This window comes from Globicephala melas, chromosome 11 (genome assembly GCF_963455315.2).
Source record: "Globicephala melas chromosome 11, mGloMel1.2, whole genome shotgun sequence".
In the NCBI taxonomy this organism is placed as follows: Eukaryota; Metazoa; Chordata; class Mammalia; order Artiodactyla; family Delphinidae; genus Globicephala; species Globicephala melas.
Window position 1 is genome coordinate 86310351 of NC_083324.2, and position 24249 is coordinate 86334599.

Consider the following 24249-nt stretch of genomic DNA (forward strand, 5'->3'; position numbering starts at 1 on the left):
TTGATACCTTTTTAGTTTAGTAAAGCAGCATCGACAGCAAACATCTTTCTGATTAACAAATACCTAATCAACTGATGTGCAAAGCTTTCTGGAAGACTACACAGAGGATGGAACATGGCATAGTGACAGGGACACCATCTCTCAAGAAAACAAAGCATTTTCTTTCCTTTTTTTTGGCCACTCCACACAGCATGTGGGATCTTAGTTCCCCAACCACGGATCGAACCCGTGCCCCATGCAGTGGAAGCATGGAGTCTTAACCACTGGACCGCCAGGGAAGTCCCCAAAACAAAGCATTTTCATGAGAAGAGATCTACAGTAGCTTCAACAATATAAAAGACAGTGACTGTGGAAGTTGAACTATCTATTAGAATATAAATAACGAAGTAGTATTGGGTATGGTTTTTAGAAAAAGAATCAATAAAGAAAGAGAGGGAAGCAACTAAATGTCACATGCAAGGTTCCGTCTGAGTAAGCCACAGTCTGCTCTGTGCGGTGCCCACAGCTACAAGTATCTAACGAGGTGCGCGTTTTAGTCTCCAAATCTCTGTGCTTTCTGTGAGGGTGTTGTTTGTTACAGGCCACTGAGAGACTCAATTAATAGTGATCTTTTGCTGTCAGTAACCTACTAATGACATGAGCTCCTCCCCAAAAGCTTTACAAGGGCAGATGGAACCATAAGTGATTGAGGGTACCTTTGACATGGAACACAAAAATTAAGGAAGAATACTGAGCTAACCCCATACACTTATGGCCTGACACATACAGAAGCAGCCCATTTTAAGGCATAAGTAATATTTAATGACATCAGCAGGAATGGCAGAGTAAAAACCTCTGAAAATCCTCTCCTACCTAAAAGGCAATGAGGACAGTGACAAAAATGGTCAGAATCAATTTTTTTCAGAACTCTGGAAATTAACTAAAGGCTTACAGCAATCTGACGAGTGTTTATTCCAGAAAAATGGAACAATCTTGGTAAGAACAGAAAGTTATGTGGCATTTTAAACTGGCCCTTTTCTCACCTCCCACTTCCCAGTTCTGTGGTAGCCTTGAAAACCAACAACCTTCAATCATGGTGAAAACCAGCAGTCTGGCAGCCACTGAAGGGGGCAGAAGAGGGTTGGAGCTCCTTCAAAGCCCCATTCCCAGAAAAACTGTCAGTATTTGCCCTGTGCAGTGGTTTCATGGAAGACTCTACTCACATGGCTTTCTTATTTAACCTGACCTGGCACTCACCCAGTAGAAAAGCTTTTTTCCCAGGGGCATTTGTCAAAAATAATCATTGCAATTGCTTAACATCATGGCTGCCTGGGGCTGCAAATAACAGAGCAAATAATAAGCAAATCAAAAAGCATAAAAGGAAAAGCTAGGGAATGTGATGTCCAGAGGGGATTTTGAAACACACTGACACGTTCCTGGGAATCTAGAAGGCCATGTGCACGCACAAGGACGTGTGCATGTCCAGGCTGTGCACCTGTTCAGTGAAGACATGAGAAGGCCCTTAATTCTCACCTCTGGCTAAGTCTGAGGTTCTACACAAACAGGAAGTGCAGGTAAAGATGGAGGTACAGGCAACCTGAGCACTGAAGGATGCTCCAATATGAACAAAGGATTCCTCCACAAAGACAGACTTATTGTTTCCAGGTTTTAAGGAAATCTCTGTCCAATCATGAGCTGACTACTAAGCTAATTTGATAGAGACTTCACTGGCCACATATAACAAAGTAGACTTTACTGAATTAATTACGAAAAGTCACTAAACAAACAACAACAACAATAACTCCTGTCAAGAGAAGACTATCTGATTTCCAGAGCTGCCACATTATATTTAAAAGTATATTAAAATAAATAAATAAAATAAAAAATAAATAAAAATAAAAAAACAAAAACAAACAAACAAACAAACAAACACTATGTTGGGCTTCCCTGGTGGCGCAGTGGTTGAGAGTCCGCCTGCCGATGCAGGGGACACAGGTTCGTGCGCCGGTCCGGGAAGATCCCACATACCGCGGAGCGGCTGGGCCCGTGAGCCATGGCCGCTGAGCCTGTGCTTCCGGAGCCTGTGCTCCGCAATGGGAGAGGCCACAACAGTGAGAGGCCTGCGTACCGCAGAAAAAAAAAAAAAAGTATATTTAAATGTCTAGTTTTCAACAAAAAATTATAAAATGTGAAACACACACACAAAAGCAATCGATAGACACTCCCAGCAAAAGCCCAGATTCTGAACATACTTGACAACGACTTTAAATCATCATTTTAAATATGTTCAAAGAAGTAAAGACAATCATGTTTAAAGAACTAAAGAAAAGCATGAGAATGATGTCTCACTGAATGAAGAATATCAATAATGAGACAAATTATGAAGGAGAACCAGATAGAAATTCTGGTATGAAAAGTAAAAGAACTGAAGTAAAAAATTCACTACAGGGGCTCAGCAGGAGACTTGAGCTGGTATAAGAAACAATCAGCAAACTTGAAGACAGGTCAATTGAGATTACTTGGTCTGAGGAACAGAAAAAAAAAAAAAAATTAACAGCGCCTCAGAAATCTGTGGGACACCATCAAGCATACCAACATACATATAATATGAATTCCAGAAGGAAAGAAAAAGGCAGAAAAATATTTGAAGCCATAATGGCCCAAAACTCAGAAATCTGAAGAAAAACAATCTACGTAACCTAGAAGCTCTACAAACTCTAAGTAGGATAAACTTAAAGAGATCTATACCTAGCTATCTCATAAACCGCTGAAAGATAAAAACAGAATCCTGATAACAGCAAGAGACAAGCATCTCATCACGTGTAAGGGATCCTCAGTAAGATTAACAGTTGATATCTCATCAGAAATCAGAGGCCACAAGGCAGTGGAATGACATATGCAAAGTGCTGAAAGACTGTTAACCAAGAATTCTGTATCCAGAGAAGTCATCCTTCAAAAGTGAAGAAAAAGTTAAGCTATGCCCCGATAAACAAAAACTGAGAGAATACTTTTCTAGGAGACCTGTGTTAGAAATACTAAATGGAGTCCTTCAGGCTGAAATGAATTGACATTAACTCCAATCCACATGAAGAAATAAAGAGCACAGGTAAAGGTAACTACAAAGGTAACAGTATAAATGTGGTTTTTGTTTGTAGTTCTTGTTTTTATCTTATCTAACTTAAAAGACAACTGCATAAAGCACTAATTATGAATGTGCTGATAGGTGTACATTTTACAAAGATATACTTTGTTTGATAACATCAGCATAAAGAAGGGGAGAGGGAATTGAGCTATATATAGAGGCAAAACTTGTGTATCCTGTTACAAAGTTGATATTAACATAAACTAAACTGTTATAGATTAAGATACTAAGGTAACCACTAAAAAAATAATTTTAAAGATTATATATATGAATTAAAATGGCACATAGAGAATATCTATTTACCACAAAAGAAGGCTGTTGTGGGCTGAACTGTGTGTCACAGAAGACACATTGACGTCATCATCCCCAGAACCTGTGAAAATGAGCTTCTTTGGAAATATAGCATCTTTGCAGATGTAATCAAGTTTAGACGAGGTCATACTGAATTAGGGTGCACTCCAATCCAGTGACTGGTGCCCTTATAAAGAAGAGGAAATTTAGTCGCAGAGAGAGGAGAATACCATGTTAGCACTGAAACAGAGATTGCAGTGATATGTCTACCAGCAACCACCAGACGCAGGGAGAGAGGAACGGGACAGTTTCTCCCTCAGAGCCTCCCGAAGGAACCAACCCTGCCAACACTTTGATTTGGGACCTCTGGCCTCCCAAACTGTGAGGATAAATTTCTGTTATTTTAAGCCACCCAGTTTGTGGTACTTCGTTACAACCACCTTAGGAAACTAATACAAAGACAGTAATAGAGGAATAGAGGAAGAAGAAATAACAAGGATCGATTGAGGTGGAAAGACAAAGGCTTGGCTATATAGTAGCCAATTAATGAAAAGATTAATGTCTGAGATTTCAACTAATCAGCATTTAGGCAGACATTCCATATGACTGTATAATAAAAAATTGATGTAAAGTTTGCTTTTTACATATATTTTAACATGTAAATATGGAAGTTACTTCTTTGTTGCCATATATTAGAGACACTCAAATCCACAATACTTTCTCTAGTCAAACAATGCTTTACAAGCAGCAAACTTTTCACAGTGTTTTTAAAAACACAGAAAAATGCATGCTACAAAAAGAGACAGAATAGTTTTTTTTCCACCTAAACTAATGAATAACTAGAGAACTTTCAATATTACTCTAAATAGTTTGACTTCTCTGGCCCACATGCAGCATCCTCTGATGCTAAAAATGATTCATTACACATACACTATTCATGCCCATTATAATCAATTTGATAGCTCTGTTCAACACATACAAATAAAGGTGTTCTTAATCATATAAAAATGCTTATGTTTCCAATTTAGGACACAATCATCATTTACTGTTAAAGGACATTAAAGAATTTTGGACTTAAAATTTGAAAGCTTAACATTTTTATGTGGATTATTTTTGTGGTAGACAAAGGAAGATGTGGGAAAAAGAACCAATGCATATTGGATCTAGAAACAACAAACAATTTAGTATATTAAAAATAAACAGAAGCAAAGTAAGGAACTGCATTTTACTTGCTGAAAAATATGCAGAATGTCCCTCAAGTATTCTCTGAACCATTAACTTCACTACCAACCTTTCTGTTCTACACCATGAATCACGAGAAAATTCCATTACCCACCTGATATAAAATATGAAGATTTCATTTTACTAAGTGCTGAATTAGCAATGGCCTAGGGTAGCCTTTCATAGGCTATCAGAGCAAAGAATCAATACGGAAATGATCCTAGTACCAAAAGAAAAGTGTAAAGAAAAAACTACATTGAATGCCTTATGTGTTAGCCATGCTCTGTGCTTATGAAGGAAAGTCGAAGGCGGCTTTTCTCAGTGGTTTGAGCATAACTGACTTCCTAAATTAATGAGAAAGATAAAGTCCACAGATGGTGTATTGTGGAGTTTGAACTATACTAATTTCAACAGGTGACATGGAAGCCCTCTTAGCTACTCCTGTGAAATTAAGGATCCAGGGAAAACAGCAATGTGAAACGCCTTTTAAGATGCATATTAAACCATCACGTATCTAATGCCCTCCTTTAGAAACTGAAATGTACACTAGAATACTAAAAGATGAAACACGAATATTTTGTATGCCACAATCAAAATTTGTAAATTTCCAGCCTTCTAGTATCCTAGAATTGTAATTCTGAAATATTAAAGTGTTCTGCTTTATTGGGTTGGCCAAAAAGTGCCAAGTAAAAGTTTTTAAGTAAAAGTAGAAGACATTTTTCATTTTCACCAAGAACTTTATTGAACAATGTATTCACCCTTTTGTTCCACTGCCTTCTGCCATTTTTCAGGCAACTTCATAATTCCATCTTCCCAAAACTTTTTATCTTTTTGAGCAAAGAACTGTTCCAGGTGCCTTTTACAGTCTTCCAGGGAATTGAAATTTTTTCCATTAAGAGAATTTTGTAAAGACCTAAATAAGTGGAAATCCGAAGGTGCTGTGTCTGGTGAATATGGCAGATGAATCAGAACTTCCCAGCCAAGCTGTAACAGTTTTTGCCTGGCCATCAAAGAAACATGTGGTCTTGCGTTATCCTGATGGAAGGTTATGCGTTTTCTGTTGACTAATTCTGGACGCTTTTCGTCAAATGCTGCTTTCAGTTGGTCTAACTGGGAGCAGTACTTGTTGGAATTAATTGTTTGGCAGAAGGAGCTCATAATAGAGGACTCCCTTCCAATCCCACCATATACACAACACTACCCTCGTTGGATGAAGACCAGTCTTCGGTGTGGTTGGTGGTGGTGCATTTTGCTTGTCCCATGATCTCTTCCGTTGCACATTATTGTACAGTATCCACTTTTCATCGCCCATCACAATTTGTTTTAAAAACAGAACGTTTTCATTACGTTTAAGTAGCGAATCGCATGCAGAAATACGGTCAAGAAGGTTTTTTTCGCTTAACTTACGTGGAACCAAAACATCAAAGCGATTCACATAACCAAGCTGGTGCAAATGATTTCCACCGCTTGATTTGGATATTTTTGAGTATGTCGGCTATCTCCCACATGGTATAACACTGATTGTTCTCAACTGATGTCTTGATTTGATCGCTATCAACTTCAACTGGTCTACCCGACTGTGGAGCAACAACCAGCAAGAAATCTCCAGCATGAAACTTTGCAAACCACTTTTGACACATTCAATCAGTCATAACACCTTCTCCATACATTGCACAAATCTTTTTTTGCGTTTTGATTTCATTTTCACCTTTCTTGAAATAATAAAGCACAATATGCCGAAAATGTTGCTTTTTTTCTTTCATCCTCAATATTAAAATGGCTACACAAAAATTCACCAATTTTGGACTTCCCTGGTGGCGCAGTGGTTAAGAATCCGGCTGCCAATGCAGGGGACACGGGTCTGAGCCCTGGTCTGGGAAGATCCCACATGCTGAGGAGCAACTAAGCCCGTGCGCCACAACTACTGAGCCTGCACTCTAGAGCCCGTGAGCCACAACTACTGAGCCTGCGTGCCACAACTACTGAAGCCCATGCACCTAGAGACCATGCTCTGCAACAAGAGAAGCCACCACAATGAGAAGCCTGTGCACCGCAACGAAGAATAGACCCCGCTCGCTGCAACTAGAGTAAGCCCGCAGGCAGCAACGAAGACCCAATGCAGCCAAAATATAAATAAATTTTTAAAAAGTCACCAATTTTGATGTCTTTTTTTAATGCACGCTGATATGACAGCTGTCACATACAATCTAACAAAATTGTTTAGGATGAAGTTAAAGAAAACTAAGTGCTACTAGAGCCAAGTTTTTTTCTTACAGAAAAAACTAAATGAACCTTTTGGCCAACCCAATATATATATATACACACACACACACGCATGTGCACACACACACAGACACAGACACACACACAGACACAGACATGGTTCCAGATGTTTGACTATGACACCAGTTTCTTTATAAAGCATTTGCTGAGGCCTCTTTACTTATCATCTTGACCCGTATTTTATCCCTATGTCCCTACATTCTTTTCGTTTCAGGAAATGATCATCTCTTTTGGCAATGAATATCGGTATGTCTCTGGATTTCACTGGTAAAAAACTTAGGCCAATAGCAAGAGATAAAATGATGATATTAGTGATTGCAAAGTTCAGATAGTTTTTATCACAAAGTGGATTAAATCGTATTATGATAACCAAAGCCAATTTGACTACTTATATTCCTCTGCTGGATCTAGACTCCCATCCATGCTATCTGGTAATTCAGAAATTGTAACTGAGGGCAGCAGGGAGGCCCACAAGGTGGGTCTCTGTATAAATTATTGCTGGCCATATAAACAGAATCTTAAAACAAGGCATTTTCCATTGTTCTCCCCCAAAAGACAGAGAAACCCAATATTTTCAACATGAGAAACATTCATGCACAAAATAGTTCATTTTCCCCCGAAAACATACCTGAGATGATAAGCAAAAAATAAAATTCCTGATGAAACTGATGAGTCTGTGGCTGTGAGGACAGCAACAAAGAGTTATTTGTTGAGATCAAGTCTATCTATTTAAGAGCTCATTTCTTTTCTGGGTCCTCTGGCCTGCATGTTACCCTGAGGCTTAATCACCCAGACAGAACGTTACAAACTGAAGCTCAGTAGTCATAAGCAAGAAGCTATGGAAGTTTTTCTGAGGAGCTGTTGGATTCAAGAAAAGCTGAGGCTTCTTGGGCAGGGCTGGGGTTAGGAGCTGAAGCCTGAAGAGGGAACAAGTGAGGATCACAGGATGGAAAGGGGTGAGATACAAGTAGGCGCAGAGGTGCAAATGTTTTGGTAGAGGGCCAGACTGAAGCTTTGCTGGTGCTCAGATCAGGATCCCTCCAAGGAGGAGCAGAGGTGGAATGTGGGGTAGAGCCCACAATCATGCTTATGTGGAGGAGCATTTAAATTTCATGGTTTATCACAAGGAGTCAAGTCATTTGGCACATAGGGCTGGGGCATAACCCCCATTCCATTCCAGGGGGGCTGCCCTCAGCTCTCATAATTAGGCCTGATAAGCTTTTTATTAAGTATATGAATCCTTTTAATATTTGATGGTTTCCTCCCCCTAAATTTTCAGATAGGCACAAGCTTTGGTCTCCAGTTTTAGAGGTTTCACTGACCTCTTGAAATCTATTCACAAATGCCAGGTTAAGAATGAAATAAAGTGCTGATGATTCTAATCAGTAAGAAACGGGGTACCAACAGTCACACAAACCACACTGACAAGTTGCAAAAGCTATAGTACGTGGATGGCAGAAATAAAGGATTTTTCCTTTCCATTTCATTGCTCAAAACGAATCACTGAGCATGTCCTTCTATTCACCAAAAGGGTGAAATAGTTTGTATACAACAGCACAAAATCTATTTGCATATTTTTCTATTATTCTGGAAAGTATAACCCTTAAGGAAAAAAAAAAGTTTAAAGACACATGTGAACTGTTGACTTCAATTTGGAAATTCTGTATTGCTCTGATGAAACATAAGCACAGCAGGTATTGTGTTTGCTATTATTTTGAAACTATGAGGCATTTTTCAGAAGTCTGCCAAGACAAACATACTATTAATGTTCATAAATTACCATGCAGCAAAAGTCCTTGACATATATCTACTGTCTTACCAGATAAACTAATTTTGCTAAATGTACTATTAGATTGGAACATAAGGTCATTTAAATAGAAGTAAATATACAAAAATCAAGGGTAGCAGGAAACTGACTTGTAGTGACTAAAAGATTTCTCAACCAAAAACAGACGGAACATTTAAAATACCACTATGATTAACCTTACACAATGTAACACATATAAGTAACAGAAATATACTAAATATAAATCTTTAAAGAACTTATACATTTTAATTCAAGCTGAATAAAATGTAGCATATCAATGTGAATATGAGTGTCAATATTCTCAGCAATATTTTACAGAGTAATAGAAATTTTAAAATAACCAATTTGCTTTATTTATAATTTGAATGTAGGAACAGTCCTTAATAACAAGCATTTGCACTCCAAATTAATCAACTTGCCCTCTCTGTTCCAGGCTGTAAGTGATGCACTAAAATTCTGATATGACTTTAAGACACACAGGCATTTTCAAGGAAGATAACAGTTATTTTAAATTATTCATAACACAAGGAGAACCAGAATAGCTTAGATAAATAAAATCCACAGATAATTCCCATATCCCTTTCTGGTCAACAGCTTTAATATCTTTTCCCTACCAGCCAACCCATAAAATGAAAAACAAGACAAATTGCCTGATTTTAATTTCTCCTCCTTGACCATCCACTGCTGACTTCTCTGATGGAGACTATAAAAAGCAGTGAAAGCTAAGAAGCAGGAAGAAGAAGAAAGAAGCTAAAAGCCTAGATAATCTACAAACTCAATAATCATATAATGAGCTCATTTGCTCTAGGTGGTCCTAAAGATACTATCTGTCACTACAGTATCTTAGCAGAGCAAATAATAAAGCATATCCCTTAGATGGATTCTCCTCCACCATCTAGTAATTCTGCACAAAAGTGTGACTCATAAGTGAGAAACACATATGACAACCATCCACAAACTCTTCCAAAACTAGATGCTCAGTCCAGATATGAAGGCACCTCAGTATGTATAAGACATGCAGTCAAAGAACAGCTAAACTTAGAGCCATCACATCATTCCATACACATTTATTAAGTGCATGTCATCACAGGCACTGAAATGCAAAGACAAACAATACAGCCTCTTCCTACAGATGGTAACAGTTTTGTTGAATTTACGTGTAAATAAGTAATGATGCACCATGATGAGTGCCCACAGAGACAGGCTGGACAGTGTCTGACAGAGCATGGAAGGAATCTAGGAAATACCTGAGCTGGCTTTATGGAAGATTCAGTATAGCAGAGAGCATTTTAGAGTCAGACAAGATTAGAAACCCATTCAGCTGCTAATTAGTTATGTAATTTGGCCAATTATTAAAGCTTTCTAAGACTTGGCTTCTCAATAAATAAAATAAGGATAATGTTATCTATATAGCTAGCTTATTGTAAGAAGGAAAAGAGATAATGTGTGTATAGCAAGTAGTATGGTTTCTAGAAACTAATAAACGCCCAATAAATTGTACTGATGTTATTATGATTATTATTAGGCAGTGTTGAATAATGTTACCAGTGTCTTCTGGTGCCCAGGTACCAGTAGCCATTGCATCACTGTCACTGGCCACATCACACCTGGCTGGGTTCATATGTGTTATGTTCAGTCTGAATTAATACCTTAGCTGTGGGCTACCTACAACGCAGAGGGAAAAACTAAGCAATGTAGTTTCAAGAGTAATCAAATTCACAAACTGCTCCACCTAGAAGGTCAGAGTTCATTAAACAGGAATACGCCAGTGTTATTATCTTAGCGACATCAACAGGAAAGCAAACATAGAGGGAAAATACCTCTTATGTGCCACTATAGGGGCAATATATTAGTCAACATATATATTAGTCAACATATGTATTTCCATTAAGAACCCGTTTTTTTAACGGAAAAGCCCAAACGGACATTTTGGCCAACCCAATAGTAGCAAATATTAGTGTATCTGATTAACTCAATACTAACAACTGTCATCATGTGGTAAGTATGAAACGGGAAAAAGTTAAAGTAAAAATAGCAGGAGTATAAAATGGTTAAAAAAAATATAGGCTACACAGGAGGCCTCATAAGGGTAGCAAAGGGAAGAGCAAACAGGGATGTAGTGGAGGAAGCATCTTAAGGACCCCGTATGTCATGATAAAGAGCTTATCTTTATTCTATGGGTAATGAAGAGGTATTACAGACCTAAGATGAGGTAAAACATTTTTTAATCTACTGTTTTATCTATTGTTTCTACCTCATATCCAAATTTAATAAGTATTACATAAGCTTATAATTATGTTTCTTCAATTCCAGGGTGTTTTCCCACCATATATATATGGTATACATATATATAGATATGTTTGAGATATCTTTGACACTTATGTCATCATTTAAAATGAATCCCATATGGTTTTTTAGGGCAGTGACAAGTTAAAAATAGGGTTTGTAGGTATTCCAATTAGATACTTGACTTTGCCTGTTAGGGATTAAGAATTCTCCCTCCTTTCCTTTTATTCATTACACATTTATTCAATATCTACTATATAAAGTGCCACACATAATGTTAGACTCTCAATTAAAAGTTAGATGTGCATCCTACGTTAAGTGTGATATCTTCTGTCCCTTGGAAAATTTAATAAAATGTATTTTCAACAGACCTATTTTTCCACACCATACGCTTAAATAATGATAGAAACGTTGGTATTTTCCTTTAAATGATTTCCCCTTTAAACTGTGCAATTAAAAAAAAACTGGTAAAAGAGTTTAAGAGAAAAATCTCAAGAGTCAGGTGAATGTGAAGTGAACATAACCAAGAGGAAGGAAAACAGCCCCGTGAAGTGCTCGATAATTAAAGTCTGTAGCGTGAAGCATCTTCCAGAAACACAAGGAGGCTGGGTCCTACCAATACAATTCGCCAGAAACCCTCACCGTAAGTGTATTAAACCATCAGAGTACGTTTTCAAGAGTGGCTTCCTTCTATCCTGGCAGTTAAAGAAAAATCATCACCTGTCATTCACTGGTGTTATTTTTCCCCCCGTTTTCAGCTTTTCCCTCTTCTTTTTTTTTTCTCATTGATGAATTTTCTTCAGCACTTTAGGTAAGTCAAGTAACTTCTTCAGAGCAGTCTCAGCTTAGTGAGAGGAAAATGGGGAAATACAATGCATTGTGGGTGCGGGGTTAGGCTCCATGGGGTTGGCTCTCTTCCCTAATGTCCTTTTTCACACTTGGAAGCCAGTGATGCCTGTGGAGCTCAGATACCTTTTCTGTTACAGAAGGATGTGTTTGTAGGACACTGCGAGCTTGAAGCTCTGCCACTCAGAGAAGGATGAGAACCACCACCAAGGTGTGCAGGTCTTGTCAAAGTGACAGAGGAAGACTTGAAAAGCTCTTGCTTCCAGATACTTGGGTTTTCTCGTTCTAGCACATCTTTGTTTGTTTGTCTCCTTTGCTTCGGTTTCCTCTGGCCTGCTCTCTCCTTTGCTGTGGAACCACAGGATGGAATTACTCCCTGCATATCAAGTGGAGGGGAATGGGTGGCTTTCTTTGGGACAAACTCTCACACTTGAAGCTCATTTACTTTGTCATCTTGTGCTGCCTCTTCTGGCCAGACGACTTCAAAGTTCAAGATGGTAGAGTGGGCTCTACAATTTATTTTATGAAAAAGGCTCTTCCTTTATTCATCTTTTATTCATTCATTTATTGAGCCACTAGTGGGTGGGGTAGATCAACACATAGACGTGACAAGGTCCTCGCCTCATGAAAATGAGAATGTAGGAGGGAAGGCCAACATTATAGATATCTTAAAGCAAGAATTTTTTTTTTTTTTTTTTGCGGTACACGGGCCTCTCACTGTTGTGGCCTCTCCCACTGCGTAGCACAGGCTCCGGACGCACAGGCTCAGCGGCCATGGCTCACGGGCCCAGCCACTCCGCGGCATGTGGGATCCTCCCGGACCAGGGCACGAACCCGTGTCCCCTGCATTGTCAGGCGGACTCTCAACCACTGTACCACCAGGGAAGCCCAAAAAAGCAAGAATTTTTAAAAGGTAATTTTATGACAATTGTAACTTGCTATCACTCTAAGTACAATCTATGAACTAAACACCTGTGTTCTTCCAGGTAATGCGTAAAGCTACATTTACCGTCCTCTGTTGATTTTTAGCAGCTCTTCTGGAGCATCTATTCGGAGATCAACAACTCTAGCACTATTTTAGATGCTGAGCATGAGGGTTTGCTATAAACGTGACACTGGTTTCTGCAACTTGCAATTAATTAAAGGGTTGAGTTTATTCCAAGAGATATTAGGTTTCTCATCACAGAGCCAATATGTGATTTTTTTCCCCTTGTGTTTACTCCCCACCTGAACTGCTCTGACTGTAGCCCCACCTGAACTGCTCTGACTCTAGCTACTAACGTTCTCTTGAAATTTGATAAGATTTTTTAAATCCAAAGAAACTGGGGTGTTACCAGCTGTATATTGGCAGGGCTTACTTCTCTTCCTACCCACCATATATGCAGCACATCTCCTGATCTTCATGATGGACGCCTCACATTTACTGCAAACATAGCAAGACTGCTATAGCTCTTAGCAGACTTGATTTTTACAGAGAATCACTGGCTTTTTCAAGTGCCACGTCAAAGGGTTAAGTAAAAACTGACATGCCTGTGGCTTACTTTTAAATAGCAAATCATAATAGTCACACACTGTCCAAAGTACCAAAGTTAACATATAAATCACACACCTTTACTAAAAAGATCTGGTTGGGAAAATGTGAATAACAAAATTGAAATCGCGAAATTTCTTCATTAGATATTTATAATTAACGATCAGATTGCGATCCACTCTGTTTTCAGAATTTCTAAAATAGGTTGCTGAGAGCAGGGTGGCTTTTCAACAACAACCTCAACAAGTATAGGCCTCAAATCAAATCAACAGAAATAATCTTTGAATATTCATTCACCTTGAATTTCAGCCACTACACTTGCTAACTTTTAGAATTCTGAAATGTCATTTTTCTGTACAACTGATAAAAACATAAGTGAGTTGTTTCTGTACTTTGCACATGACTCTCCAACAGCACTTATTAGATTTCTTATTCTTAACTATGGACCTAACAGCATAATCTTATTTCTCAAATAATCATCATGGATCCCAGCATGTACTTTTTCATCTACATGGTTGCTCCCTTGTCCATATTCTTTGCTCATATTTATTGTATCATTTGTCATCAAGTACCACAGTTACTTGTACACACGTCCATTTTCCTAGTTTAATAGTAAGCTACTTGAGGGTAGGCACTCTGTTCATCCATGGAAGGTATAAAAACAAAACCAGGGATCTTGCATTATCATAACTCCTTTTTTCACAGCGACCACAAGAGAATCAAGTGGAAGACTACAAAGCTCTACGTCTCCTGGATTTCATTTTTCCCCTAACTATTGCCAGACAAAAGAATCAAATTTAAAACATCCTTAAACTCCACTGCACAGTATCCTCACTGGTAGGGCTAACAGCAGTTCAGATAATGCAATGTTCACAGTTGGTTGCAAAATCAATGCAACGTGGTAGCAGTCCTGAAATACACAAGGGTTACAGACAGAGGAACTGAGGCAAACTTATGCATTGGAAAACTGAAGGGCTGTAAGGAAGAAACAAAGAACTGGGACAAGATGGCAAATACTGGAAAATCTAGGCAACATTAATTAATGGTGAGGAAGCAGAAACAAGATGTGAAGACTGACAAAGAAGGGACTTGAAATTCCCGATTCATTCTTGGTAACGTGGGACCACACAAAAAAAATGTGGAAGTGATTTTAAATGACACTCATGTGATGGCGCTGAGGCTGCCACGTTGTCTGGATTGGTTCGTCTCTGTGTCAGCACGGAAATGGGGCGCTTTTCCTTACCTCCAGATGCTCTAAAATATAGGGCGGATTTGTCATGCCAAGCCTCAGCATTGCTCCCTCCGGAATCACTTCAACCAGCTTCCACAGCAGTGCGGGCAGACTGGTGCCAATATCTCTGCCATAAGCCCCTGTGTCTTCACTGGTCAACCATATTTCACAAACACCCTCTGTGAATCAAAGGAGATAATTAACAAATCTGTTGCAGAGCCGTTTCCTTCATCATACAGCTGCTCACTCTTTTTAATGCAGTATTTCTCAACACTGATATGCAGGCAGCCCGGGTATTCAATTGCAGAGAAAAAGCAGCTTATCCCATGGTGGCACTGGGTCATTAAGTTCATTTTATGAACACCAGAGAGTTACAACAATGCTGTAAATTATCAGTGCGTCCTATGGAGTGATTAACATTCACAGCCAATCAGTTCAACCATGCTTCCTCCAAAGCACTTTGATCAAGACTAAAGCTTTAGTCCCATCACAGACAATACCTAGTTTATTGAATAGCAAAAGCCCCGGAACTGAAACAGTCACTCCACAAAATAGGTACTATCAGCAGTGAACTCACTCATCAGTCTGTCACCGACCCAAGGAAAATGTCAAGTGCTGTTAAAGTTTGACTCACAAATTATTAATTATGAGGTACCCATTTCTCCTGTAGTAACCATGCTAATTTGTTTTCTTAATTCAATTAAGAACAGAGTGCATTATATGGCTGCATTCAAAGAAGTTGGCTACTGTATCCACTAAGCATCTGTGTTGAAAAAGCTGTTTACTAAAAATAGAACAGGTTGCATCCTATTTTCCATCAATCAGACTTTATAAAAATGTATCTATGTTTCCATGTTGTTGTTGTTATAAAGAATCCTGACTTCCAATAGTACCGGCCTGCAATAACATTCTACCAGAAATTGAAAGGAAATACTTCTGGATCACCTAGTATTACTTAAAATAAATAAAGCAGAGTTAGTAAGAGCCACCCAAGTTTCCAGGGCACACAGATCTTTCTGAAGGCATAGTCAACTAAAGGATTAGCCTGTTTTAAAAGGCCAAATGATTCACAAGGCTAAAATAAACAGTGAAATGGGCCTGTGAAATTTGTTCATGCTAACGTGATTTGTTGCTTCTGAAGAACCTCAACACACACACAAGGCACACAAAGACAGCCTGAACCAAAAGTAGAAGTTTCTAGGAAGAGTCTTAAAATTAAAATTTTAAACTGTCTTTAGTTGACAGAACAGAATAATTTCAAAAATACATCTAAATATTCCTAGCCAAGAGAGACAACAAATAGAACACACAGCTTCTATGTGAATGTGAACTTAAAACTTATAGAACAAAGAAGCAAAAAGGAAAGATCTTCACTCTCTTTAACATGTTCCACAGAGGTGGAAAAATGTATCAATACATGAAGCTAACATTTCCAGTCACTATTCCTTCCTTTAGAAGAAGAGATATATTTACTTTATCAACAAACTAGCCAACCTCCATAAAAACATGTTCCCTTTTCCCCACTTTACTTTCTTTCTGAGACAAGCACGTCCTCACCCACACCCAGACAACATGGAAAATACAAGCATAGAAATAAAATTAGTTTCCCAAAATTAAAGAACAGGAGACATCAAAAAACAGCTCCATTTTAAAAGTTAGAGATGTTTTTAGTATTTGAAAATCAATAATGTTATGAATATATATGGGCTTTCTTAATTTAAATATGTAGTTTCAGAAATTAATAAACCTTTGCTTAGTTTTAATCATTTAATAAAAAGTTTTATCCTCAAAGTAAATAATCTGGCATGTCCACAGGCTACCTTTGTAGCTCTGTAGTTTTATAAATATTCTCTGTACATGGAGTAAATATTTTTCTATTGAAAAAAACTGGTTGCAATTAGTGGTATTATCTGTATTTTAATATTACATATGCCATCAGACACTGGACTCATACAACCTTTTTTAAAAAAATCTTATCACAAAATCCACTCCAGGAAAGAGATGGCTAAGTAACAACATAAATGGATTTTAAAACACTCTGAAAGAGGTTATAAAAACAGGACATTATCCATGATTTTCCAGTTACTGGCATCTGAGCAACACAATATGAATATTTTTAAATGAACAGAATAATTTTAATTTATAATTTTTCCATCCAAATGGTTCCATGTTACGCCTTATGTAGAGAGAGCGAGTTCCTGGAACAGTGCCTTGCTGTTGCTAGATGAATATAGAAGGGGAAAAATCGCTATGAATAGGAATGGGAATAACAGCCATGCAGAAAACAGCATCCAGCTCTTCAAGCTGCATAGGTGGGGACCAACAGCCCCCTGGTGGGCTGAAGCTTCAAATTAAATCACATGAAGAGGAAGCAGCTGTAACACTACATCAGCAACAACAGGAATAATGGTCTTGATGTCTCCAAGATCAAGGCTGCTAAAATGCTCTCTATAATAGCAACCTGGTTTAAAACACAATGAAATAAGAAAACATGTGCAAAATGTGAAATCCTTGGACTTGAGAAGAACTGTGCCTTGCCAGTTCAATCCAAAAATTTGTCAAAGATGATTTTGCTCTTAACGTGAGAAAGTTCAGGTTTGTAAGGTTATATTTCAAGCGTTCATTCTAATGAGAGCTGATCCCTCCCACAGTTAGGCCACAGAAAGCCGTTTCATAGTAAAGGTGAAGCTCAGTGTGGAATCCCGAAGTCCTGTGATTATTCATAGTGCAAGCAGTGCCTGTCAGGTCAGCTTACATATGAATTCACCAGGGAAACCGAAGGCTGCCGTCTGTAATCACTAATGGATATTGGGACACACAGGCATGCTTTGAGCTGCACTCTTAATTGGCTATACTTATGGACAGAAGTGCTTGCCTAAACAGCTTCATTCCTTAAGGACTCCAGTTATGAGCTACATTCCTTTGCACATTCATTTCTTTATTCATCCATCAAACATTTATTAAGCCCTTACCTACTATGTGCCCTGCAGCTCTTCCAGCTCATGACAGATACAGATTCATCATTAAACTTCTGAGATCTAAGACTGGCTATTACTCAGGCGCCGGTGAGAGGACACTTGACAGACATCCTGGGAACTTCATATACATCCCTATCAGTGGTGACGTGGAGGCGGATGCGTACTGGAGAACACAGCCTTAGAAACCAAGATCAAGGGCGAACTGAACTGGCTTGACGTGGGTATGATGTCAACCCCAATGAGATAGACCCCCATCTACACTGTAACATGGATTTTGACTAATACATGTCAGAAAAACAAACACATGAAAATAAAAAAGAGAAGCAGGCAGGAAGAATTGAGATAGGAGAAGTGAATGCCCAGTAAAAACTCCCATGCCTGTAATAAATACATGCAAAAAAAGAAAGTGGTGGGGAAATTCAGGAGACAGGAATGAGGCTTTTTTTAAACAGCCGAGGAGGAATCTTACTTTTTCCTAAAACTGTTCATCTACCTGACTTCTGTTCATGTTCCTTAAATTATTCAGTGTATCTGACTTTTCTAATGAACGTTAGGTTCATAAGATCATCTGTCATCCTTTTGTTGTGTTAATTTTGGTTGAAAAAAAAGCAAACACTAGGAAGAAATGAAATACATCTTACAAAGGAAAACGCTTCAAAAAGTTAAGTTACTGGAATCCATTATCATTTTACCCAAGTAATTACAGATCAGCCTACAGTTCTAACACTACTTTTCCCTGAATAGAGAGCAGCTACAACAGCTGCATTCTGATCTCTGCTTCATAGTAATGTGAGATGACAGAGGATGGAAAACATAAAGAAGACATAAAAGGTTAATAATAAAAGAAAGATCATATTCTCAGTAAAACAGTCTCACAACAAAGAAAATCCTTTCTGAAAAACCAAACTTTGCCAAAACTCAAGTTCAAAAGATTATGACTCACTATAACTCTTCCTGTGTATGAGCTTCATTGTAACAAATTAAAATAAGGGTGAAGATTGATTTTATCTGGTCAGAGAAGTGATATTTCTCTGGTAGCTTTTGCTTTATCACTGGGGAAAATTTCCATCATAATAAATTGTTTTAATTATTCCATATGAGTAGAGTCTCTAAAAATAGAGATTATAAAAATATAAAACTGTAAACAGTGATTAATTGGATCAATAGTTAAAAAACACTAGATGGTAAGAAAATCTACATCAATTAAACATAATTATTTTAAAAATCACCTCATGTGCAGAAAAGGGAATCCTCCTACCCTGTTGGTGGGAATGTAAACTGGTACAGCCACTATGGAAAACAGAATGAAGGTTTCTCAAAAAACTAAAAATAGAGTTGCCATATGTCCCAGCAATCCCACTCCGGGATGTATATCCAGAGAAAACTATAATTCGAAGATACATGCACCCCTATGTTCATAGCAGCACTATTTACAATAGCCAAGACGTGGAAGCAATCTAAATGTTTGACAGATAAATGGATAAGATGTGGTACATACACATACACGATGGAATATTACTCAGTCATGAAAAAGAGCTAAATAATGCCATTTGCAGCAGCATGGATGGACCCAGAGATTATCATAATAAGTGAAGTAAGTCAGACAGAAAGACAAATACCATATGATATCATTTATATGTGAAATCTAAAATATGACACAAATGAGCTTACTTTCAAAACAAAACAGACTCACAGACAGAGAGAACAAACTTATGGTTACCAAAGGGGCAAGGCAGTGGGGAGGGATAAAATAGGAGTTTGGGATTAGCAGAATCAAACTACTATATATAAAATAGATAAACAACCAGGTCTTACTGTATAGCACAGGGAACTATATTCAATATCCCACAATAAACCATAATGGAAAAGAATATGAAAAAAGAATACACTCTCACACATATATATGTATAACCGAATTACTTTGCTATATACCAGAAACTAACGTAACACTGTAAACCAACTATACTTCAATTAAAAAAAAAAATCACCTCGAAGTCTGCTATATCTTTCTTCCTCAGAAGATGTGTTCTCTCTCTTCCTCTATCTTGTGCTCTCCACTACTAGCCTTGCCTTTCCCTCCTCCCACAATTCCATCCCCTAGTCTTTCACCACCATCCATCCCAGCCTTCATTATCCATTTTCTTCTATAGCCAATAAAGAATATGAATTATACATTATCTGTAATGTTTATTTAATATGCATTACATTCTCTGCTCTTAATTCCCCATTCTCTCTTTTAAGGGTCACAGTGTATATTAACTAGATTTTTATGGGCTCTTTCTTCTCAAAAAATAATCTTAGACAATTCACAAATGAATATGACCCTCTGTTTAAGCATTTGAAAGGTCATGGAAATTTCTTCAATGGCAATGTTTCTAAGTAATAATATACACAGGCAGCCTTCTACCTATTTAGCTTATTCATTTAATAGTGAATTAGACAATATAACTCCTTTGGTCCCTTCTGATCCTGTTATTAGATACTCAATGGTCTTATGTTTCCCATTTAGATAAAAAAGGACTTAAATAACAATTTTATTAAAGATAGCATCACAGCAGATCCAGTCAAGGCTATCTTTTATAGAATAATGATCTACCACTGATAAATACCCAATTAATAGGCCACCATAGAAGACAGTTATTAATTAGGTAATCTTCAATTATATCATGTTTATACTACTTTTTTAAACTTTTGAAAAAAGTTTATTAGTGACCTGAAGGGTTTTTTTTCCTCTTAATATTTTTTATTTTTTTAATTAATTAATTTATTTTTGGCTGCATTGGGTCTTCGTTGCTGCGCACGGGCTTTCTCTAGTTGCGGTGAGCAGGGGCTACTCTTCGTTGCGCTGTGCAGGCTTCTCATTGTGGTGATTTCTCTTGTTGAGGAGCACAGGCTCTAGGTGCATGGGCTTCAGTAGCTGTGGCACGTGGGCTTCAGCAGTTGTGGCTCGTGGGCTCCAGAGCACAGGCTCAGTAGTTGTGCACACGGGCTTAGTTGCTCCACAGTATGTGGGATCTTTCCGGACCAGGGCTTGAACCTGTGTCCCCTGCATTAGTAGGCGGATTCGTAACCACTGTGCCCCCAGGGAAGCCCCCCGCCTTTTTATTTGAACAGTGCTAAATTTCAAGAAAAGTTTCAAGAGTAGTACAACGAATCCCTGTACCTCTTTCACCTAAACCCAGGAGTAATATTTTGTCACATTTGTGAGCACTCTCTCCACATCCACAAATACAAGTTTGTTTGTTTTTTTTCCTGAACCATCTGAGAATTAGTTGCAGACATTAGGGCACTTTACCTCCAAATATGTTAGCATATAGCTTCTAAGATCAAAAACATTCTCCCTTACATTCTCACAACACAACCACTACTGCAGGCAAACCTAACACTGGACGACACCATAGTCAGAACTCTATGCTTTGTCATTTGCTGTTCCCTCTGTCTAAAATGCCTTTCACTCTTCTTGCATAATGAATACCTCTTCCAGGAAACTTTCCTGACCAACCAGACTAATTCAGATGCTCCTCTCCTGTGCTTCCAAGCATCTTGTACAAAATTCTGTAATACAATGTGTTATAATTATTGGTTTAATTGTGTCGCCTGATAGGATGCAAGCATCTTCTGGGCAGAGATGCAAAAATCTTCCTAATACACATATGCCTAGGACCTATTATAGTGCTTAGCACATAGGAAGCACTCAATAAACTTTGGTTCCATGAATCAATTTAATAAGATTGCGTTTAGTAAAAATGACTAATTAAGTTTAATTTAGCTAACATTTGACAAGCACCTCTTCCTTGGCCCCACAAAGGTATATATAAACATACATGTAAGCACACGCATACACACACACACACGGAGTGTACACAGCAGTGTACAACGTTCTGCATTAGGCAATAAGGAAATACCAAAATGAATTTTCTTTGGAAAATATGAAAATGTAGCTTGAATGTTGCAATGTTTGTTGCATAGTATCTTAACTTCTAAGCAATCTTACTCAAAGTTCCTTATTACCCTATAGTGATCATTGGATAGCATGGCAAGTGAATAAAAACTATCTTTTACTTAGAAGTAAGACTTTCCGCTTACACGTAAGTTCAGATGGACCAATTACCCATAAATCAATTAAATTTAAAATGATTTTTTTTAGTGCTTGAATAATAAGAGTTAACAAAGAGACAGTATTTCCAGAGCATCCTGACATCTGTGATTACAGTCATACTCAGAAAAACTGTTGTTGGCATAAATTGATAATGTTGCTGCTAAATAAAAACAGCCTGTTTATTTCTTTTTGAAGGTCATAATCACATAAAAATTGTTTATTTCCATACTTCCTTAAGAATTTGGAAACAATGGAAAGCTAAAAGCAAATTAAACACCACAAAATGATGACACGCTTTCTGAAAACAAGGTATCTGACTCCCCAGGCTCCAAAATCTGCAATACGCCTCAATGCAACAGATTAAGTTTATCCTCTTAATACCAGTGTGTTCTACTCCATATACGCGTTTTTTAAACACTCCTAGAGAGAATACAGACGGCTGCATCTGTGAAAGGACTCTCTGGTATTTCAGTAGGATGTGGGGAGAGATGTTACCTTATTATTAAAAGAAAGCACAAGAGGCTCAACTCCCAGCAGTCCAAATAGTACACATATATAAAAGGATATGAAAGGATACATACCTGTAATGCAGTACCTGTTCTCAGAAAAGACTAATATGAGCTGATCATGTTGATGGACAGAAATTTATCTAGATTCCATGACAAACTTAAAGAGCTACAGAATAGTTTAAAGGGTAAAGAAAATTTTAAAAGCCAAAAGATTCTGTGTTATTTTGGCCACTGAACTCAACTACAGAATGAAGAACAAATAGAACTTAAATATTTACAAGAACAGAATATTTTTATGATTAACGTTTTCTGGTCCTAAAGGTCTTCCTCAAAAGTGAATTCCAGGCATACACAGTGTCTCTGCACACGGCCTGCACCATCTTAGTTGAGTGATCTGTGAGGAGCTTCAGCTCACATACCAAGCTCAGGTGTCGGCTCAGCCGTTTCACAAGCATCTCTGCTCTGAAGGGCCAGGGGCAAGGCCTCTGCACAGGGCCCGCTATGAGAAAATGAAACAGACTAAGCACAAAGGAAAAACAGGTGGATAGGCTAGGTGTGAAGTGACATTGCCAGATTTATGTCCTTTCCAGATGAAATGTGGATCCTCTAGCAACAGGAGTAATGGAAGATTTCCCTAAATCTGCCCTTAAGATTCCCCTTGATTGATCTGTGAGTATGGAACATTTCAAAACTGAAGAGTGTGAAGAGAGAGGACCTTCAAGATGGTAGAGACGTAAGACGTGGAGATCAGCTTCCTCCCCACAAATACATCAAACATACATCTACATTGGAATAACTAACAAGACCTACTGAACGCTGGCAGAAGACCTCAGACTTGCCAAAAGTTGTGTGGCGGACATGGTCTTGGTCAGGCCTGAGCCTCTGAGGTGAGAGAGCCGAGTTCAGGACATTGGAGAGACCCCCCCCCCCCCGGCCACATGTAATATCAATCAGCAAGAGCTCTCCCAGAGATCTCCAACTCAATGCTAAGATCCAGATAAACTCAACAACCAGCAAGCTACAGTGCTGGACACCACGTGCCAAACAACGAGCAAGACAGGAACACAACCCCACCCATTAGCAGAGAGGCTGCCTAAAATCATAATAAGGCCACAGACACCCCAAAACACACCACCGGATGTGGACCTGTCTGCCAGAAAGGCAAGATCCAGCCTTATCCACCAAAACACAGGCACCAGTCCCCTCCACCAGGAAGCCTACACAACCCACTGAACCAACCTTATCACTGTGGGCAGACACCAAAAACAATGGGAACTACGAACCTGCAGCCCGTGAAAAGGAGACCCCAAACACAGTAAGTTAAGCAAAATGAGAAGACAGAGAAACACATAACAGATGAAGGAGCAATGGAAAAACCTAACAGACCAAACAAATGAAGAGGAAATAGGCAGTCTACCTGAAAAAGAATTCAGAGTAATGATAGTAAAGATGATCCAAAATCTTGGAAAGAGAATGGAGAAAATACAAGAAACGTTTAACAAGGACCTAGAAGAACTACAGAGCAAACAAACAATGATGAATAACACAATAAATGAAATTAAAAATACTCTAGAAGTGATCAATAGCAGAATAACTGAGGCAGAAGAATGGATAAGTGACCTGGAAGATAAAATAATGGAAATAACTACTGCAGAGCAGAATAAAGAAAAAAGAATGAAAAGAATTGAAGACAGTCTCAGAGACCTCTGGGACAACATTAAATGCACAAACATTCTAATTATAGGGATCCCAGAAGAAGAGAAAAAGAAAGGGACTGAGAAAATATATGAAGAGATTATAGTTGAAAACTTCCCTAATATGGGAAAGGAAACAGTCAATCAAGTCCAGGAAGCACAGAGGGTCCTACAGAGGATAAATCCAAGGAGAAACACGCCAAGACACATATTAATCAAACTATCAAAAATTAAATACAAAGAAAAAATATTAAAAGCAGCAAGGGAAAAGCAACAAATAACACACAAGGGAATCCCCATAATGTTAACAGCTGATCTTTCAGCAGAAACTCTGCAAGCCAGAAGGGACTGG

The 24249-nt window shown here is 38.3% G+C and overlaps 1 protein-coding gene across 10 annotated transcripts in view; it reads right to left on the reverse strand.

Annotated features, from left to right (window-relative positions):
- Nucleotides 1–24249, reverse strand: part of CDKAL1 (CDK5 regulatory subunit associated protein 1 like 1) — a 651341-nt gene that overhangs the window by 257414 nt on the left and 369678 nt on the right. For all 10 annotated transcript variants that reach the window (XM_030881291.2, XM_030881294.2, XM_070046775.1 and 7 more), the window contains one exon: nucleotides 14630–14796. In XM_030881291.2, coding sequence (XP_030737151.1) covers nucleotides 14630–14796 — 167 coding nt within the window. The remainder of the gene's footprint in view (nucleotides 1–14629; nucleotides 14797–24249) is intronic.